Below are 22,123 nucleotides of genomic sequence, written 5' to 3'. Positions count from 1 at the left end.
ACTGCATGCCACCTTTTGGACAAGTGTCTTCTGCTGTAGCCTTGGGCCAACCAAAACCCTGTGAGTGGATTTGGTAGACGGAAACTACAAGAAGCCCACCGTATATATATATATATATATATATATATATATATATAAAGAAGCCCGGCGTATATATGTATGTTTGTCCCCGCAATATTGCTTGACAACCGATGGTGGTGTGTTTACATCCCTGTAACTTAGCGGTTCGGCAAAAGAGACCGATAGAATAAGTACTAGGCTTCCAAATTTGCTCGACTAAAGGCTGTGCTCTAACATGGCCACAGTCTAATGACTGAAACAAGTAAAAGTTATATACTATTTTCTAAATAATGCAAAAATGAAAATAACATTGACATCTCATCTAACAGATATTTACCAAAATTACATAAAAATATCTTGATATGCAAAAAAGTAAATTTATTCAATAAATGATCTTAATTCCGTTTAATTAGGTACTTAAATTGAGGCACCTTGCTAAGTTGGTTGTAATCCACACACCCAAACAATATTGAATACTGAATATCAAGACTCTGTACAGGGGTGTTTGTAGCTGATATTCGTGCCATGTGTGCAGACAACGCAACCCATCTAAGTGAAGATATCTGCTCTTGGTAATTCAGACATTCTTTTTATAAAGTTACTTTCTGTAGTATTTCCAAAGTGCAGATTCCAAGTTAGGTGAATGAAATATAAATTGGTAACGAAGACATAAAGGTGTCAATTCATTATGGCCATTTCAAGCGACTCCTTTAATTGATTAATGTAAAACATTAAATCATTTGAAAGAAAAGGTTCTCATCAGATGATCGCTTAGACTGCAAACATAAAGGATATAACCATTTTTTTCTCTTAAAACATATTCACATCAATAATGGAACTCAAAATATTTACATAGTTTCTTTTGTTGTATCTGCGACAAAAGAATATTTTCTGTTCCATTTTTCATGTGAACACGTCAAGGAAATAGTTATATCCTTTACATTTGAAGTTTATGTGGCCTTTTCTTCCAAGTGATGTAATGTTTTCATTAACCAATTAAAGAAGTTACTTGAAACGGTTGTAATGAATTGACACCTGTACATCTTCGTTATTCATTTATACACACACACACACACACACATAGTATATGTTTACACCTATATATGGAAATGCAAGGTGCATTCCAGAAGCTTCAGACATTTTCAGGAGAAATAGTTCTTATTTTCAAAGTATAAAATTCTAATCTCCTTCAAAATAGGATCCTCTGACTTCACTGCATTTACTGCAACACTCCAACTGCTTCATCAAGGCTCCATGGAAGACCCCCCCCACCACCACCAAAGTGAAGGTGTCCAGGACCCTTGTCACAGCCTCCTCCATCCTCAGTGATGAGACTTAACATCACAGGTATGGTTGGAAAATGTAGTGTTAAGTCTTGTGACTTTGTAGTATCTTGACTCTTATTTCTAGCAAAGCTGGTGCTTCTCAGTGCCCTTGTTATATATAACTCTTCTATATAACTATTAATTTTTCCTATACTGTTTTTAGCTTGCAACCACTAACATTATTATCTCTCATGAGTTTTAATGTTGTGTATATGTGTATATATATATATATGGTAAATGAAAGGCGGAAGCTGGAATGCTCTTTTACTTGTTTCAGTCATTTGACTGTGGCCATGCTGGAGCACCGCCTTTAGTCGAGCACATCAACCCCAGGACTTATTCTTTGTAAGCCTAGAACTTATTTTATCGGTCTCTTTTGCCAAACCGCTAAGTTACGGGATCATAATACACCAGCATCAGTTGTCAAGCAATGTTGGAGGGACAAACACAGACACACAAACATAAATATAGATATATATATATATACACACACACACATATGATGGGCTTCTTTCAGTTTCCATCTACCAAATCTACTCACAAGGCTTTGGTCGGCCCAAGGCTATAGTAGAAGAGACTCGACCAAGGTGCCACGCAGTGGGACTGAACCCGGAACCATATAGTTTGTAAGCAAGCTACTTACCACACAGCCACTCCGACGCCTATACAAGAATTTTTATTATCAATCACAATTGTTTCAACACAATATTGTATTTTTTGTTTTTTTTTTCTGAACTTCATTATTTCACTTCATATTATATTATTTTGTTTCGTTTTATATTTTTGTCTTTTTGTTTTTCATTTATTTCATCTTAAATTTTTTTTTTTTTTCTATTTATTATTTCATTCATTATAGCCACACCTCAGATGAAAGTCATCAATAATCGTACCACAGTCCATCATCAGGGTTAGAACCTTGTTTGCATGTTGTTCGGTTTATTTCTTTGTGCGTGTCTGTGTGTGTGTGTTGTTTGTTTTTGTTTTTTATTATTTGTTGCTGTCAGACTTAATCTGCATGCCGATGTGTATTTGTGTGTATGTATATGTGTCCTTGAGTGTTGAGTCCTTCAGCAAGACTCTTTACTTCATATTGCTCCAGTCCACAGTACCCGTAATACAAAGGACCGGCCTTGTCATATGCCGATGTGTATTTGTGTGTATGTATATGTGTCCTTGAGTGTTGAGTCCTTCAGCAAGATGCTTTACTTCATATTGCTCTAGTCCACTCGTCCGGCAAAAAGAGTAGTACCCGTAATACAAAGGGCCGGCCTTGTCATATTCTGTGTCAGCCATCCAAGAATTTGGACCTGGAGATCTCCATTTCCAGCGACATCAAGGGCCACCTCCCAGTGATGTCGGGCATCAACAAAGAGCCCTTGACTACAAGACGACCAAAGTTTGTTTTTTTTCCAAGGTCTGGGGTCTCCCACCCTAAAGCCCTAGACCATCACCTAATCACCCTTACCCGTCTTGCTGCTTAACAACAACAACAAAATATTCTGTGTCATGCTGAACCTCCCTGGAAACTACATTAAGGGTATGTGTCTGTGGAGTACTCAGCCACTTGCATGTTAATTTCACGAGCAGGCTGTTCTGTTGATCAGTTCAACTGGAGCCCTTGTCATTGTAATTGACAGGGTGCCAATTTATATGTGCCATTATGCATGTGTGTATGAATAGACATGCATTTGTGCATACACATGTCTGTGTATGCACACTTGGCACACTGGCCAAGTTGCCAGGTTGTCTGATGGCAAGTGGGCCCCTGTGCATTAGAACCCATGTTTGGGGGCCCATGTTAGTATCTAAGGGTCTCGTCCCCTCGAATTTGGGAATTTTTTATTCACTCCTGGAAGAATGCTTTAATTATTTCAGCCTGGCTGTGTTTGTAGAGAGTTGAAAAGAATACTTTTAGCAACAAAAAAAAAAAGAAAATTAAATGATAGCATTGTAGTTGTGGGTGGGCCCCCTTGTAGGTGAGGTTGGGCCCCCTTGTAGTTGCAGGTGGACCCCTTGTAGGTGCAGGTGTGCCCCCTTGTAGTTGCAGGTGGGTCCCCTTGTAGTTGCAGGTGGGCCCCTTGTAGGTGCAGGTGGGTCCCCTTGTAGTTGTGGGTGGGCCCCCCCCCCTTGTAGTTGCGGGTAGGACCCCTTGTAGGTGCAGGTGGGCCCCCTTGTAGTTGTGGGTGGGCCCCCTTGTAGTTGCAGGTGGGTCCCCTTGTAGGTGCAGGTGGGCCCCCTTGTAGTTGCGGGTGGGTCCCCTTGTAATTGCGGGTAGACCCCTTGTAGTTGCAGGTAGCCCCCCCTTGTAGTTGCGGGTAGACCCCTTGTAGGTGCAGGTGGGTCCCCTTGTAGTTGAGGTTGGGTCCCCTTGTAGTTGCGGGTAGACCCCTTGTAGTTGCAGGTAGCCCCCCCTTGTAGTTGCGGGTAGACCCCTTGTAGGTGCAGGTGGGCCCCCTTGTAGTTGCTGGTGGGTCCCCTTGTAGGTGAGGTTGGCCCCCCCTTGTAGTTGCGGGTGGGCCCCTTTAGTCTCTTGGCAACCAATAATTTTAGACCCAGTCCACCACTGCATGTATGTGTATATACATGTGCATGTATGTACGTGTGTATGTATGAACAGACATCCATGTGTATATTTGTGTGAGTGTGCATGCATAGTCATGTGTGTGTGCGTGTATGTGCATCACTTTCGAGGTTTTTCCTAATACCTACTAATTCACAAAACCATGACATTGTTCTCATTGTGTATTTATATATGTAATATATAATATATAGTACATATGTGTGTATATATATATATGTAATATATGTGTATGTTTATGTATACTGTCTAATGTGTATGTGCATGCATCACTTGTATTTTTTGTTAACATTTGTTTTTTGTTTAACATGTTTGTTGATAAATTTTGGGAAAATCATCATAAATTCCGGAAATCACCAAAGTCAGACTATCATTTTGTGTGTGTGTGTGTGTGTATTTATGCATGGGTTAATTAGCTTGGAATGTCTGGTGGGGAGGGAAGGTCATGTATGCTCGGTACAGCAACCTGCCAAAGATAAGAACACTTTGAGGTAAAAAAAAACCTACAACCCAAGGACCTTGCTGTCACCATACCAGGTTGCTGGGCCATAGCAGAGAGTATATATAACAAGGGCATGTATGTGTGTGTGTGTGTGTGTGTGTGTGTGTATAGCAATTTCTCTTTAGCCAGTTTAGTTAATTAATCATAACACTCCCTAATTAGCAACTCATTGTGATTGAACCAAGCAAAGTTTATTCTAAAAACAGACATAGATCTACTTCTCCTTACGGAAAGGTGTTTCCAACAGCAACCAACTCTAAACCCATCAATCGTATTATTTTGGTCCTTGGGTATTTGTGTATTTGTGTGTTTGTTTATCTGTCATTCCTGTTGTTCTTTTTATAACTGTCCACTGCAGCAGCAGCAGCAGCAACAACAACAGCAGCATCATCATCAGGAGTACCACTTTACTACTATATCCACTTCTAACCTTCTAACATCTTTGCTCTTCATTACAGGGCAAAACATCTTTATCACCACCACCATCATCATCATCATAATCATTATCATCAACATCACTAATCACCACCACCACCACCATCATATATCATCATCATCATCATAACCATTACAATCATTGCTGCTACCATGTCCACTAGCACCAGCATCATCACCACCACCACCACCACCACAACTCACTAACAACACCCCACCACCACCACCCTCACTCCCACTGTCCCTTCAGAACAACTAATGACTAGAAATAGCTTAAGACAAAACAAACCTGTTTGCATTTATTTTCAGAAATATACACATTAATGCATCTACATCATCATCCTCATCATTACCATCCTCATCATTACCATCATCATCATTGCCATCATCATCATTCTTGTTTTCATCATCATCACCATCATCATTTGTTCATTTATTCACCACCACCACCACGCTAAACCGAACATTCAGAGTTCAAATCCCATTCAGTTCAGTCGTCGTCCTTCGTCCTTCTGAGTCGAACAAAATAAGGTTCCAGTCAGCTACTGGAATTGGTGTAACTGACTACCAGAGAAATAGGGAACCATTGAAGTTAACAATTGTCTAAGAAGGTCCCGTTTAAACTAACCACTGTGGCTGTGTGGTAAGAAGCATGCTTCCCAACCACATAGTTCCAGGTTCAGTCCCACTCCGTGGCACCTTGGGCAAGTGTCTTCTATTATAGCCTCAGGATCAATCAAAGCCTTGTGTGAGTGGATTTGGTAGACAGAAACTGAAAGAAGCCCATCATATATATGTATGTGTGTGTATATAATATAATATATATATATATATATATATATATATCTATATAATATATATATATATATATATATATATATATATATATATGTATGTATGTATGAGTATATATGTTTGTGTGTCTGTTTGTTCCCCCAACATCACCTGACAACAGATGCTGGTGTGTTTTTACATCCCCATAACTTAGCAGTTTGGAAAAAGAGACTGATGGAATAAGTACTAGGCTTACAAAGAATAAGTCCTGGGGTTGATTTGCTCGACTAAAGGTGGTGTTCCAGCATGGCCACAGTCAAATGACTGAAACAAGTAAAAGAGTATATAAATATATCAGGCACCGGCATGGCTGTGTGGTAAGAAGGTCACTTCCCAACCACATGGTTCCAAGTTCAGTCCCACTGCATGGCATCTTAACCAAGCGTCTTTTACTATAGCCTTGGGCCCACCAAAGCCTTGTGAGTGGATTTGGTAGATGGAAACTGAAGGAAGCCCGTCGTGTGTGTGTGTGTTTTGTATCTTTGTGCCTGTGTTTGTCTTCCACCACCACTTGACACCCAGTGTTGGTGTGTTTACATCCTCATAACTTGGCAGTTTGGCAAAAGAGACCCACAGAATAAGCACCAAACTTTAGAAAATAAGTACTACAGTCTATTCATTTGACTGAAACCCATTAAGGTGGTGCACAGTCCAATGACTGAAACGAGTAAAAGATCATCATATGATGATCGTGTTTACTGGATCTTAGCACTGACCTGCTTGGGGCTAAACGACTATCACTGCTGCAGCCACTATTACCATCGGCACTAACTGTACCTTCTTCCATGACCACCACCACTACGACCACCAGTATCACCAATACTTACCAATGCTAACCCTCATTAATTGCACCAAACTTGCTTTGTCTGGGCAGATCTACAGCTAAAAACAACAACAAAGAGATTGTTGGTGCCACCAAGTACTGTTGGGCCACCCACCCCTGCCCTTACAGTACTTATTTCTTCACAGTTTGTCCTTAAAACTCTCGGTGAATACCTTAAATATTCTTTCTTAAATGTCTTTCTTAACAGTGGTGTGAAAGGAGAGGGGAGTCCCTTTGTTTTCAATTTGGACATGTCCCCACAAGTTTTGAATATTAATAAATTTCCTCCTTTGTTCTGTTGTGTCTATGTATGTGCACACACACACACACACACACACGCATGCATTGTTTGCGTGGCAGGTTAATATTTGTGGTATTATTTGAGCCCTTTCTGAGTTCAAAAAAGCCTGTAGAGGTCAAAGGTTGTCATGTTCTGATCGTGATGCCTTTTGAACATACACACACACACATGTATGTATGCATGTATATGGTGATGATTGAAAACAACTTCTGTCATCAGTCCATCTGGTTGGAGATGTCTCCAGGATACCACCTGGGGTTCAGCTCAATAGTGGTGGCCAGCAAAGCGTACACTGCATTGAGCAAGAATAGTAGAGATGCGGGGAGGAATGTATCTATAAATCTTCTCTTTAATCTTATACTCACCACCATGACATGTTTTGAGTCCTCCTGAGAAGCCTGACATATAACATCAGGTTCTTCATATAATACTCTCAGTCATTTGACTGCGGCCATGCTGGAACACTGCCTATATATTTCTTTATTGCCCACAAGGGGCTAAACACAGAGAGGACAAACAAGGACAGACAAACGGATTAAGTCGATTATATCGACCCCAGTGATTTACTAGTACTTATTTAATTGACCCCGAAAGGATGAAAGGCAAAGTCGACCTCGGCGGAATTTAAACTCAGAACGTAACGGCAGACGAAATACTGCTAAACATTTCGCCCAGCGTGCTAATGTTTCTGCCAGCTCGCCTATAATCGAGCAAATCGACCCCAGGAATTATTCTTTGTAAGCCTAATACTTAATTCTATCGGTCTCTTTTGCTGAACCACTAAGTTACAGGGATGTAAACACACCAGCATCTGTTGTCAAGCAATGTTGGGGTGAGAAACACAGACATGCAAACATAGATATACACACATACATATATATGTATATACATATATACGATGGGCTTCTTTCAGTTTCCGTCTACCAAATCCACTCACAAGGCTTTGGTCGGCCTGAGGCTATACTAGAGGACACTTGCCCAAGATGCCACGCAGTGGGACTGAACCCAGAACCATGTGGTTCATAAGCAAGCTACTTACCACACAGCCACTCCTACGCCTATAATGTTGAAGCTTCTTCTGCGTAGTCTAGGTTTTTCCCCCATAAGAATGTTCTCTATTTCACCTGTCCTGAAGACCAACTTGTCTTTAATCCTTTTGCCACATCCAGCCCAAATATTCTTTCTGTCTTATGATCAAATTGCTCAGATCTGGCCTCTTACACCTACCCCACAATGTCATTCTAAAAATTAGTAATTATATCATTGAAATCTCAAAGCTATGAGATAATGCACAATTGGTTCATAACAATGTAAATAAATAAGAATTACATTTGACAGAAGGCCTATTACATCAAGATTAGTGTATTCAGCTCACAATCATGGGGTTGTGAGTTCGAATTCTGGTGTCATATTGTGTCCTTGAGCAGGATACTTTATTTCACGTTGCCCCAGTCCACTCAGCTGGCAAAAGCGAGTTGCATCAGTGATTCAAAAGAGTCCTTCGTCACATTCTGTGTCATGCTGAATCTCCCTGAGAACCACATTAAGAGTATGTGTGTCTGTGGAGCACTCAGCCACTTGCATGTTAACTTTACAAGCAGGCTGTTCCGTTGATTTCTGGAACACTCATCATCATAACCAATGGAGTCTCAGAGCATTTGACAAAGTACACAATCATGAGATAGTGAGTTCGATTCCCAGACCGGGCAGTGTGTTGTGTTCTTGAGCAAGACCCTTTATTTCACGTTGCTCCAGTTTACTCAGATGTAGAAATGAGTTGCAACATCACTGGTGCCCAAGCTGTGTTGGCCCCTTTGCCTTTCCCTTGGATAACATCAATGACATGGAGAAGGGAGGCTGGTATGCATGGGCGACTGCTGGTCTTCCATAAACAACCTTGCCCAGATTTGTGCCTCCTCGGAGAACTTTCTTGGTACAATCCTATGGTCATTCATGACCAAAAGGGGTCTTTACCCTTTAAAGGTTTAATATACTTGATAGTCAGATGCTTCAAGGCCTATTACAGGTACTCCATGCTTGTTCCTTGTTTGTCAGGAAGCCTTTCTTAATGTCAGCAACATAGGGTTCGAGGTACTTGAATTTAATGATCCCCTTGAATCATGTACCATCATTGGAACAAATTGTCGGTTGGCAACCCTCTTTGTTGATGGCCACGTAATCAGGGTTCTTTGAATTGAGAAACTGACTGACTTTGGTTGCAGCATTCCCAAGGAATGTTAACATCAGACATATTTGCAGTCAAAGACAGAAGTCACAATACATACCACACACACGCACATACACACACACACACATATACATGATCACATCTGCATGTGCACAGGCATACATATTCACAAACATGCACACACACTCACAAGCGCGCACATGCACACACACCCACAAGACTACACATACACTCAAACACACACATATACACACACACACACACACACACACACATTCACAAATACACACACACCCACATACACATTCATACACACATAAACCTGCACCTGAACACATACACACAAATGTGCACACGCATACACGCACACAAAGTAAACCACGTCCTCTCACATAGTTAATTACATACGCATTTCCAGTAGATACAAACGCAAATACATTTCTCTCTCTCTCTCCCATTCACACACACACACACCATAAACCTATCATCATCCTCTTCACCATCATCATCATCCTTATTTATCACAATCCACCTCAATATCATCAATTCAACATTCTTACTATCATCATCATCATCGTTGTAAAAATTTCTATCCTTACTATCATCACCATTATCACTATCATCATCATCATCTCCATTACTTTTCCGTTGAAATCACCCACCCACTTCCTCCATCACCCCCTTCCCCTCTCTCTAATCAATAACCAATTGTGTCTGATTCTCCCCCCCCCTTTACAAAATGCGAACAGTGCTCTTATCATAATACATAAGAGGATTACAACATTGTCAGACTTCTTTCTTCTCTTTCAACTCTCTCTCTCTCTCATATATATATATATATATATGTGTGTGTATATGTATGTATGTGTGTATATGTATGTATATGTGTATATGTATGTATATGTGTATATGTATGTATATGTGTATATGTATATATATGTGTATATGTATATGTATATATACACACACATGTATGTGTGTGTGTATGAGTATATATGTGTGTGTATATATATATGTGTGTATGGGTATATATTTATGCATGTGTGGGTGTGTATGGTGGTGGTATAATCTTCATGCATTTGATCTCCTACTTTTCCTCCATTACTATGTATGTAAATACACACACACACACACACTTTTGATGTCAGTTTAATTCACTGAAATCTCTAATATTAACCGATTTTGTCTGTGGTGTAATGTCTAAGTAGTTTGGTGGGGGTAGGTGGCCATGGCAGGAGTGGAGGTTGGAAGAGGATTGATTGTATAATTAATAGTAGTGGTTGTACAGTGGGTGTGGTGGTGAGGAGAAGTGGAGCAATTTCGGTGATGGTGGTGGTGTACGTCGTTGTCGTGGCAGTGGGATCATCATCGTGGTCTCGGCGGCAGCGGTGGTGGTGGCAGTGAAGCAGATAAAATCAATCCACCATCTTCATTGTCATCATCATTATTACATTTACTGTTTCTATCACTATTTCTTCCCCACCCACCCACACACACACCTGTTATATTAACCACTAACAAGATTGACTACAATACTATCAATAGTACCCCCTGCACCATCAGTACAACCACCAGCAGCACCAACAACAACAACAACAACAACACTACAGACTACCGTGATACCAACATCACAAACATACATGATTATATGGACTACGGAGAGAGAGAGAGATTGTTAGGGAGACAAATAGATAGACAGATTGATCGCCAGACTGGAAGAAGGGTTGCTGTGGAGACAGAATCAGAACTACTGATATATGTGGCTGTGTGGTAAGTAACTTGCTTCCCAACCACATGGTTCTGGGTTCAGTCCCATGGCATGACACCTTAGGCAAGTGTCTTCTACTATAGCTTCGGGCTGACCAAAGCCTTGTTAGTGGATTTGGTAGATGGAAACTAAAAGCCTGTCATACATATATATATATATATATATATATATATATATGTTGGAAGGTTTGGAGATGATGTACAGGTATTTTATATGTATGTGCATGTATGTTTGTGTGTCTGTGTTTGTCCCCCTAGCATTGCTTGACAACTGATGCTGGTGTGTTTATGTCCCCGTCACTTAGTGGTTCGGCAAAAGAGATCGATAGAATATATACTGGGCTTACAAAGAATAAGTCCCGGGGTCGAGTTGCTCGATTAAAGGCAGTGCTCCAGCATGGCCGCAGTCAAAATGACTGAAACAAGTAAAAAGAGAAAAAGATATATATATATATATATATATATATATATATATATATATATACTATAGAGAGATATAGAGAGAGAGAGAGAGATACTCAGAGTTATGGATAGCAAGATAGAGAGAAATATACAGAGAGACAGGGATAGAGAGGGAGTGAAACAGCTAGAGAAATACAGGAAGAGAGGCAGAGACAAACAGATAGAGAGATATGCAGAAAAATAGAAAGAGAGAGAGAGAGTGATCGGTTGATTAATGAATGAAGGGACAGACAGGTAAACTGAAAGATGGCTGTGAGAGAGTTTTTGGTCATAAACAAATATCCAAAGAATCTAGAAATCTGTTGATCATAGAACCACAATTCTTTATATTTAATCAAAATATATTTATCAAATGTCTTCTTTTTTTTTTTTTCTCCTGTCTCTATAGGTCACCGAGTAAACCCTGCTTCACAATCACCCGTGGTCAAACGACAAACTGAACGGAGAGCTAGTGCCCCTGGTGGTCAAATCTTAGCAGAACACCTTGGCCAGAGAAGTCCTAAAAAAGTCCTGATGACCGGTGGCGGTTCTGGTAACAAACAAGGAAATTATGTTTCAACCACACCCCCTCGCTCTCAGTCTCCAGTAGCTGAAAGACTCAACAAAAAAACTGGTAATTTCCACTCGAGCGCCGAAAATATCAGCAATTTGTCACGGAACCTGTCTACCTCTCCTGCAAAGCACCATCCGTATTCAGCTAGTTCTAAAATGGCTCCGCCATCCTCTTACCAGAGGCTGCAGTTCTCTCCAACCAAGAGAACTATGTCACCGGCATCTTCATCTAGTCTCAAGTGAGTACATATTATTTTATCTTTTATCTTTTATGTAAAAAGCATCCAGTCCACACTGAAGTGGTTGGCATTTGGAAGGGCATCCAGCTGTAAAAACCATGCCAAAACTGACCACACCTGAGCTGGTGCCACATAAAAGGCATCCAGTCCACACTGAAGTGGTTGGCATTGGGAAGGGCATCCAGCTGTGAAAACCATGCCAAAACTGACCACACCTGTGCTGGTGCCACATAAAAGGCATCCAGTCCACACTGAAGTGGTTGGCATTTGGAAGGGCATCCAGCTGTAAAAACCATGCCAAAACTGACCACACCTGTGCTGGTACCATGTAAATAGCATTCAGTCCACTCTACGGGGTGGTTGGTGTTAAGAAGGGAATCCAACTGTAAAAACCATGCCAAAACAGACACAGTAGCCTGGGGGTAGTCTTCTATCTGGCCAGCATAGAAGGCAGGCATTAAACGATGATGATAATCTTTTACTTGTTCCAGTCATATTATTATAGTTCGGTTCCAACAAAGGCTGCGGCAACAAAGTCCACCCATGTCCATCATCTCTGCCTCGAGGTCCTGGATACATTACAGGCCAGTCTCTGCAATCTTCTTACTCCACCATGAAGTGGGTTCCACGGGACTAATTTGGGTGCTTCCGGTTGTAGGGTAGCACACGCAGTGACCAGATATTCAAAGCCATCTTTGCCTGATCGGGCTGCTGCAACAAAATCTACCTGCCACACTTCTCGGGGTACATCACCACTGCCTCAAGATCCTGGTCAGTGTCTGCAATCAAGTTCTCCTTTTCTTACATCATGAAGTGGGTTCCACAAGACTTAATTCGATGCTTCCAGTTCAGGGTGGTTCACGCAGTGACCAGATAAACACAGCTGTCTTTGCCTGATCTTCTCATTCACTTTCAGCTGGTCCCCATAAAGGCATTCATTCATTCATCATATGTTGAGTCGTTTCATATTTAGGGCTTTTTTCTGGCATCCATTCAGCCCGTTTGATCATTTCTTTGCCAGTGTCCATGTTTCACTGCACTGATTCAAAAGTTGCAATGAACGGCCATGCTGGGGCACCACCTTGAAGAATGTTTTGTCAAAGGAATCAGTCCCAGGACGTTTTTTTTTTTTTTTTTTCGAGCCTCGTACTTATTCTATCAGTTTCTTTTTTTTGCCAAACTGCTAAGTTACAGGGACATAAAAGACATCAGCTCTAGTTGTCAAGTGGTGATGAGGGACAAACAGACACACACGCATAGATATTACCCTCTTATCTGTTATTGGAAGCATAAACACTTTTACAATATGTACACACACACAAAGGGAGTTTCCACCTACCAAATTCAATCACAAGGCTTCAGTCAGCCTCAGGTTATAACAGAAGACACTTTCCCAAGGTACCACGCAGTGGGACTGAACCTGAAACCGTGTGGTTGAAAGTAAGCTTCCTGACCACACAGCCATGCCTGACACACACACACCACCACACATACATACATACATACATACATACATTACATACATACATACATACATACATACATACATACATACATACATACATACTACATACATCATACATACATACATCATACTACATACATACTACAATCATACATACATACATACATACATACATCATACATACATACATACATACATACATACATACATACATACATACATAATACATACATACATACTACATACATACATACATACATACACATACATACATACATACATACATACATACTACCTACATACATACATCAACATACATACATCATACATACATACATACATCTACATACATACATCACATACATACATACATACATACATACAACATACATACTACATACAACATACATACTACATACATACATACATACATACATACATACTACATACAACTACTACATACATACATACATACATACACCTACATACATACATACATACATCATACATACATACATACATACATACATACATACATACATACATACATACATACATACATACATACATACATACATACATACATACATACATACATACATCATACATACATACATACATACATAATACATACATATATATATATATATATATATATATATATATATATATATATATGGAGGCGCAATGGCCTAGTGGGTAGGGCAGCGGACTCACGGTCGTAGGATCGCGGTTTCGATTCCCAGACCGGGCGTTGAGTGTTTATTGAGCGAAAACACCTAAAAGCTCCATGAGGCTCCGGCAGGGGGTGGTGATCCCTGCTGTACTCTTTCACCACTCTTTCTCCCACTCTTTCTTCTGTTGGCCTGCTCGCTTAGCCAGCGGGGTGGCGTAATTCGAAGGCTAAAACAATGCGAACGCATTGTGACCAGCGATGTGTAACTACATCTGATGGACTGGTCGGTCACGTGATGGTGATGACGTGATATATATATATACATACAGTGAGAGAGAGAGGTAAGTAGAGTTAGCGGTTAGAGTAACCATCTAAGAGATAAGAATATCCATTATTACTACATGTTTAACTTACCTATGCTAACCCTGGGCATGACTATGCTAGCATACTATGTACATAGGATACAGGTAATCAGGTAATAACAGAATTAATGGTGGTAATCAATTTGTTTGTTGGTCAAAAGTTTTATATATATATATATATATATATATATACATATATAAATATCGAATCATATATATCATCATCATCATCATTTAGCGTCCGTTTTCCATGCTAGCATGGGTTGGACGGTTCTACTGGGGTCTGTGAAGCCAGAAGGCTTCATCAGGCCCAGTCAAATCTGGCAGTGTTTCTACGGCTGGATGCCCTTCCTAACGCCAACCACTCCGTGAGTGTAGTGGGTGCTTTTTACGTGCCACCCGCACTGGTGCCAGACAGAGCTGGCAAACGGCCACGAACGGATGGTGCTTTTATGTGCCACCGGCACGAGGGCCAGGCGAGGCTGGCAACGGACACGAAACAGGGCGGTGCTGGCAACGGTCGCGAAACGGAAAGTTCTCTTACATGCCACCGGCACTGGTAACACATCTGCAATTTCCATTGATCGATTTCGATTCTGATCCTCATATATATATATATATATATATATATTTATATATATATGATGAGCTTTCAGTTTCCGTCTTCCAAATCCACTTACAAGGCTTTGGTCACCTCAGGCTATAGTAGAAAATACTTGCCCAAGGTACCATGCTGTGGGACTGAACCCAGGACCATGTGGCCGGGAAGCAAGCTTCTTACTCCACAACCATGCCTGCATGTATATATGTATATGTCTGTGTATGTACACACATATACACTATGAATTGTTTTGTGAGCTGACTGCAAAGATCATGGTCTTTGACTGTCTGCCTCTGACTGTCTTCTTTTACTTGTTTCAGTCTTTGGACTGCGGCCATGCTGGGGCACTGCTTTAACAGGTTTGGTCAAATCGATCCCAGCACTTGTTTTTGTTTGCTATTTCAATCCTAGTACTTATCCTGTTAGTTTTTTTTTTCTTTTTGCCTAATCACTAAGTTTCAGGAACATAAACAAGCCAACACCGGTTGTCAAGTAACAGAGGGAACACACACACACACACCACACACATATATATATATATATATAGATAGATAGATATAGATATAAATTAAATTAGAGATAAAACCACTATTAGGCAAATCAAACAGTGAAAAACATAAACCAAAACACAGAAATAAAAATAATTAATATAATATACAAAATATATAAAATTTAAAATATTTAAATTTAAAGTTAAAAACTTAAAATTATTAATTTATATTTATGAATTTATATATATATATAATTTTTTTTAAATATATATATAACTATGAAAAAGTATTAAAAAGTTTAATATAAGATAAAATGTAAAAAAGATATATATATATATATATTTATATTATATAGAGGGCATTATTACACATAAATGTCACACGCTAGGAGGGACTTTTAAAGTCATAACTACCAAAAATAAACAAATCGTACCGAATGCAATTCTCGAAGCGAGACATTTAAAAACAGAATTTAGTTCCAGATCACCTGTATATACACATAGATTTGGTGAATAATTATTGTGGCTTTTATTCAACAAAAACAATAACAACATGTAACAAAAACATCTTTAAATGATTATTCCGGAGCATATTCCCCATCTACTTCAATTACTGCTTCCCATTTGCTTGGCAGATGGGTCAGACCGCCATTTGAAGATGTTTTTGTTAAATATTGTTATTGTTTTTGTTGAATAAAATTTGAAAAAAAGCCGTAATAATTTCGCACCAACCCAAAATATACATATATATATATATATGCAACCAGCCTCTGCACAGTTTCTATCTATCAAATTTGTTCACAAGGCTTTGGTTAGTTCAGGGCTATGGTAGAAGATGCTTACCCTAGGTGCTGCACAATGGGACTTAACTTAAAACCACGTGACTGAAAAACCAAGCTTCTTAACCACACAGCTATGCCTTAAACTTTTAAAAATTTCAAATCTTTTATTAATATAATTAAATCATCGCTGTTGATTGAGTCTCATTCTTTTTTTTTTCCTTCTATTTCCAGATCGTCTGCCTCTTCATCATTAAGTGCATCTTCTGAAAAATTGAGTGATGTGGACCCTAAAGAACGTTCCGGAAAACTAGATATGAATCAAATTAGTACCATGACCTTGGAGCAGTTCAAAAATCTGCTCAACAACCAAATTGTGCCGGCGCCGAAAGACGGTAGCAACATCAGCAGTTCTGTAGAGTCGAACCTCTCGCAGGCAGCATCGACAACCGGAAGTAACTGTTCCAGTACCAAAAGCAGTCCTTCCAAAGTTTCCCGGCTTCAGTATCCAGGACATAATAACAAGGATGTTTCTAAAACTCAACCTACAGACCAGAAATTTTCCAATCTTCATCAGAATACGCAGAGCCTTAGAATTCCGAGTAGCCGGACGCGTTCTCCGTCTCCTGAGTCCAAAATTTGTATGAAACCCTCTGAAAGTAATTCCAGTTCGATCTCTAACCTAAATCAACACAGAGATGTCACCAAAGGCAAATCCAGTAGTCTCCTTCCAAAGCCGAACACTCCAGCTTCATTGCATATAAACGGAGATTCCAAAATCCCCATGAAATCTCCTTCACAAGACTCAAGTAGACCTTGTACATCTCAAAGTACAAGCCCCAGCTCTACCAATTCCCAGTTTTCTTGTCCTGTCACTCCAAGTGATAAAAGTTCTGTGTTTGATACACCAAAGCAAGAGAGAAAATATAGTCGTAATAACAAGAGTCTACGTCAATCGATGGAGGACCTTTCCTTGGGAACTACTAAGAAGTCTTCATCAAAATCTAAAATTGCAATTCCTAGGTCCACTACCCCTGGACCAAGAGATTTAGACAGTGGACACAAACTGTCAGTGAATGTCCCTAGGAGAGCTTCGACTCCAGGTATTCAGGAATTCACACATCGACGAGCGGCAAAGCAGTACTCAACTGACGATACTCAGTCTTCCGCTGATGAAGATAACGAAGCACTCACCCCAACACCAGGTCGTCGTGGTAGTCTTCAGTCTCAGAGTGGCCTCTCTTCTCGGTCGTCATCTACTCAGAGTCTGAATACGAGACGAGATCTGACAATGGATGAGACAAAGAACAAGCTATTGTTGCCTAGTTATGTTGACAGATGGCACCGCAGCAAGCGTTCTGCTTCGGCTGTACGCTACAACAGTAAAGAAAGCCCCCAAGTAATTACTGTTTCGAGAACAAACTCAGGAGGTCACACTGTGTCCTTAGCTAAAGCTCAGGGCGTCCCCAAAATGAGTTCAGGGGTTGCAAAATCAAGCAAAAAGGATGCCTCCAAAGATGCCGTTGGAGACATGTCACGGCCTGATCGGAAAATTTCCCAGTCTCCCAAAGTGGGGCGAGCCAAACACATGGCAGCTAGTTCAAGTTTGAAACCCCGATCTCAGAGTGTTGATAGATTCTCTCAGCGCCAAAGACTGGACAGTACAAGCAGCATGGAAGATGGAGCAGACTTGGCTCAGAACAAAACACGTCCACTGGGTCAACGTCTGTCTGAGTTGTCGAAGCCAGGAGCAACCAAGAACAGCACCGCAGCCCATGGCAGCAATGTGAAGTACAGTCGTTCACAACGGGCTGCATCGTTAGCTAAACGACCTCCTCCAGCTGCAGAACCTGAAGATAACTGTGATTATGACCTGACTCCCTATCCTCTGGAAGCAATCAAAGCAGCTCTGATTCCAGTCAATGGTATCATGCCGAAAGTCTCAGACCCCGAAGAGCTTGATGCTCCACCTGAAGATCCAGAAATGTACGAAAAAATGGAAAGACTTTTTGAAGTTTATCGCCAGAAGGAGTTGCAGGATATGGTGAAAGCGACCGACAGCACCAATGCTGCAATGGATCTGTTTGATAGCGTCGATAATGAGTCCCAGGGAAACTGTACTGATGCCTCTTCACTGGACAGTAATGCTAACCAACCCTATAGTTCACGTTCTTCACGAACCAACTCGAGACGTTCATCGATCCAAAGAAACTCCGACAACGATTCTGTCGAGAAAATATCAGCAGCACTTCAAGAACTTAGCAGAGTTCCAACTTCTCAGGAATCTATCGAAACAAGAATTCCAAAATCTCGAATTCCGAGTGCACACACTTCTCGTATTCCAGCCGCATCAACTAAAGATTTATCTAGCAAAGTTTCTGCATCTCGGAATGGTGTCAGTGCTATGTATTCCGAGCTGAACTATTCCGATGAGAATGCTTCGGGTTCCAGTTACCTTGATTACTCGGAGGTAACGAAGCGAGGGTCGCAAGAAAACCTGGGAAGCACGTCTCGACGAACCTCTTGTAGTGACGACAGCTACGTCTCGACATCAGATGCGAGCACAAACAATGCGGGGGGGACGCGAGCAGACACTCAGGTGCCGAAGCTCACCAAGCCTTTGACCACTGGCCGCCAGCGTTTCCTGAATGCTCGCCAAAGGGAAACGAGGAGCAAAGACAGGACAAACTTTATCAAGGTGGTTTCTGACTCTTCCTTTGAAGATAGTTACCATGACAACAGGACATACACAAAAAGTAATGCTAGTGAAGATAATTATGATGACGATGATGATGAATTATATTGATTTTATTACAGGTCATTGGAGAATATTCTGGAGTGATAGCATCATTGAAAACATAAATTATTAGGATTATTATTATTATTATTATTAAATATCATTTTTCGATTTTTTTTTTTCGTTGTTAATGCCATTATTTTAATTCCTTGCCATGTCTGATGTTTCTGTTAAGTGCCAGACCATTTTTGTTGTTGTTGTTTTGTTTGTTTTTATATATTTTTTCTTACACTTCAGAATTTATTTTTTTTTTTTCAAAACTGAAAGTTAAGAATTGGTGGTGATGGTTGTGGTGCTGGTGGTGGTGGTGATGGTAATGATGATAATTATTTTGCTCTCTTTTTTTTTTATTGCCACAAGAACATACCCTCCTCTCCCCTCTGAAAATTAAAAAAAAAATTAAAACATTATCTTACAAATAAATAAAAAGTAAATAGATGAATAAATAATAATAATAATAATAAAAATAATAATCATGCTTGGTGAGAACAAATAAAATCCCTGCAGAATTTAGTTATGTCTCTTTATATTCTGGGTTCAAATCCTACTGAGTGAGCGGTGTCAAAGTGGAAGGGGGGGGGGGCGCCAATAAAATGAGTACTGGCCAAATACTGCAGTCTATCTAATCAACTATGCCTTCACTCCCTCCCCCCACACCTCTCTTTTTCAAACAGTGCAGCAGTGGTGGTGGTAGTGGCAATGTCATCTTCATCGCCATGAGTTTTGGGCTGAGCCAGTGTGAGAAACCATTTTACTGAAACAAGTCTTTCACTTCAGTCGCTATAATCAACCAATGTCTTCTCTCTCTCTGTCTCAAAATAATTGGCCCTTTTTATGTATTAAGAAATACCTACAATTAGTAGAATTTTTTTTTTTCATATTTCATCAGTGCCCACTTCATTACTCTCAATCTCCACCCCCTCCTATCACCTTCTCTCTACTCCCCTCTCTCTCTTTTTTCCACTCCAACCCTTCTCTATCTCTCCTTCCACCTCTCTCCCGTCTCCCCTTATTTCTTCCTTCTCTTTTTCCTCTTTTCCACCCCTGCCTCATCTGTTAGTCCCTCCTTCCCTTCTTCTTTCTACTTTCACTTTCATTTCAACACAATGGCCACTCTGATGCCAAACTCAGTTGGATTTCTTTCGATTTTACCATTTTACTTAGGCTTTAACAAATAGTTTGGTACCCAGATGCACACTTAGCCACTATCCCAATGGGTAGGACACTTTGCCATGGCAAAGGCAACTAACCCAGAAAAACAAGAACATTAGTAGAAAAAAATCTGAGCTCTATTATTCATTAATCAACTTTCTACTGTCGGCATTTCTGAAAGGTATAATTGGTCCTACACAAACTTTCACCACTGAAAACAAACCAGCTCATGTGAGTAGTCTAACAGCTATAATATTGGCTGAAGTGCTTTGCTCATGAACACAATGTAACGCCCGGCCTGGGAATCCAACCCACAATCTCGCAATTGTGAGTGCAACGCCCTAACCACTAAGCCGTGTGCCTTCACAATATATTTATAAGTGCAGGCATTTCCAGTCTCCGTCACTCATATTCACAAATTCTCAGTCGTACTTCCACTGATACAGAATAAGAAAATTTATATTATGCCAATTATAAACACACACACACACACACTGGTTGTGTTTCACTTCTTCACTTTTATTTGTCATTTGGTTAACTATTTAACCCATGACAATTAATCAAGCAACTGATTATCTAATTGGTCAACGAAAGATGATAAGTGAACTGAAATAGAACCAGTGTATGTGTTGCTATTGGCATAATGACCCTCCTGAGATACAACTAAAAAAAGTTATGCCAATTCTAGTAATATTCTTGATGTTGCTTGTTTACTTCAGTCTCTTTGTTAGTGTTCTTATTACCACAATTACCAGCGTACCATCATCACCACCTCCACTACCACCAATACACTTACTATCTTGTTCTGGTTAACATTGAAGTCAACCAAGTAAATCAGAAACTAATTAAGTTTTAATGGGTTGGTTTCTTGTCTTGTTTGCTTGTGTTTACACCACCTCTTCATTATAAATACCTGGGAGCTAAAGAGGGAAGCTTGTATGTGATTGCGTGTCCTGCTGAAAATAGCAGCCAAATATCCCTCAATTCACACCTTACTATCCTAAGAAATAAATAAAGAGGAATGACACATTTGATAATGTAGTTCTAGCCATAGTGGGGTTTTTTTGGGTTTTTTTAATAGGGGCAAAATAGATAGGATGGTCATTACTGGAATGCTCTTTGATCACAGATCTGATGCTCTATCAGAGCAGACCTGGGAAGGTTAAACAATCAGCAACTACAACTATATCATAGTAATTACAGTTTTCTTCCTCTTTTCCCTATTATATATCAACCTCCAACTATGCAACTCAAAACCAATATTTTCTGCTGAATTATCTGCCACAACAAGAAAAATCAGTTTTATCTTGATATATATATATATATATTAAATGAAACATTTAAGCAATCTGGGTGAAAGGTTAGACAAAATATGATGCCAATAAATTAAAACAAAAAGAAGATACTGTATTACCCTACATAGGTTGTTTAATGCCTCTATAATATTTCAGGAAAGATTCCCCTTATCAAATATCCCAGTTATGAAGATGTGATTTATTTATCCCATCCAGGCATTATTAGCACTTCAGTTGATTATAGAAATAATTATGATCATGAGTTGCCGATGTTGTTTAGCCTCTGGACTATCCTGACCAAGCAGACATATAAAATAAATTCCAACACATTCCTTGTATTTTTAGTGGTATCTAAGACTACTTTAGTCACACTTAACACTGTTATTTTAGATGGACCTTACACTGTACTTTTAGAGATAACCTAAGGCTCTATTTTTTAG

General features: G+C 40.0%; 1 protein-coding gene across 4 annotated transcripts in view; it reads left to right on the top strand.

Moving 5' to 3' along the window:
• The window catches only part of LOC115224428 (flocculation protein FLO11-like), a 280,680-nt gene extending 260,863 nt beyond the window's left edge, over nucleotides 1–19,817 (top strand). For 2 of the 4 annotated variants that reach the window (XM_036513306.1, XM_036513308.1), the window contains exons 4-7: nucleotides 2,242–2,292; nucleotides 11,664–12,066; nucleotides 15,491–15,529; nucleotides 16,674–19,817. In XM_036513306.1, the coding sequence (XP_036369199.1) occupies nucleotides 2,242–2,292; nucleotides 11,664–12,066; nucleotides 15,491–15,529; nucleotides 16,674–19,245 (3,065 nt within the window). In that variant the 3' untranslated portion in view covers nucleotides 19,246–19,817. The remainder of the gene's footprint in view (nucleotides 1–2,241; nucleotides 2,293–11,663; nucleotides 12,067–15,490; nucleotides 15,530–16,673) is intronic. The other 2 variants (XM_036513307.1, XM_029795327.2) reach the window with 2 other exon arrangements.
• The last annotated feature ends 2,306 nt before the right edge of the window (nucleotides 19,818–22,123 follow it).

This window comes from Octopus sinensis, linkage group LG25 (assembly GCF_006345805.1).
Source record: "Octopus sinensis linkage group LG25, ASM634580v1, whole genome shotgun sequence".
Lineage (NCBI taxonomy): Eukaryota > Metazoa > Mollusca > Cephalopoda > Octopoda > Octopodidae > Octopus > Octopus sinensis.
This window is presented reverse-complemented; position numbering and strand designations above follow the sequence as displayed.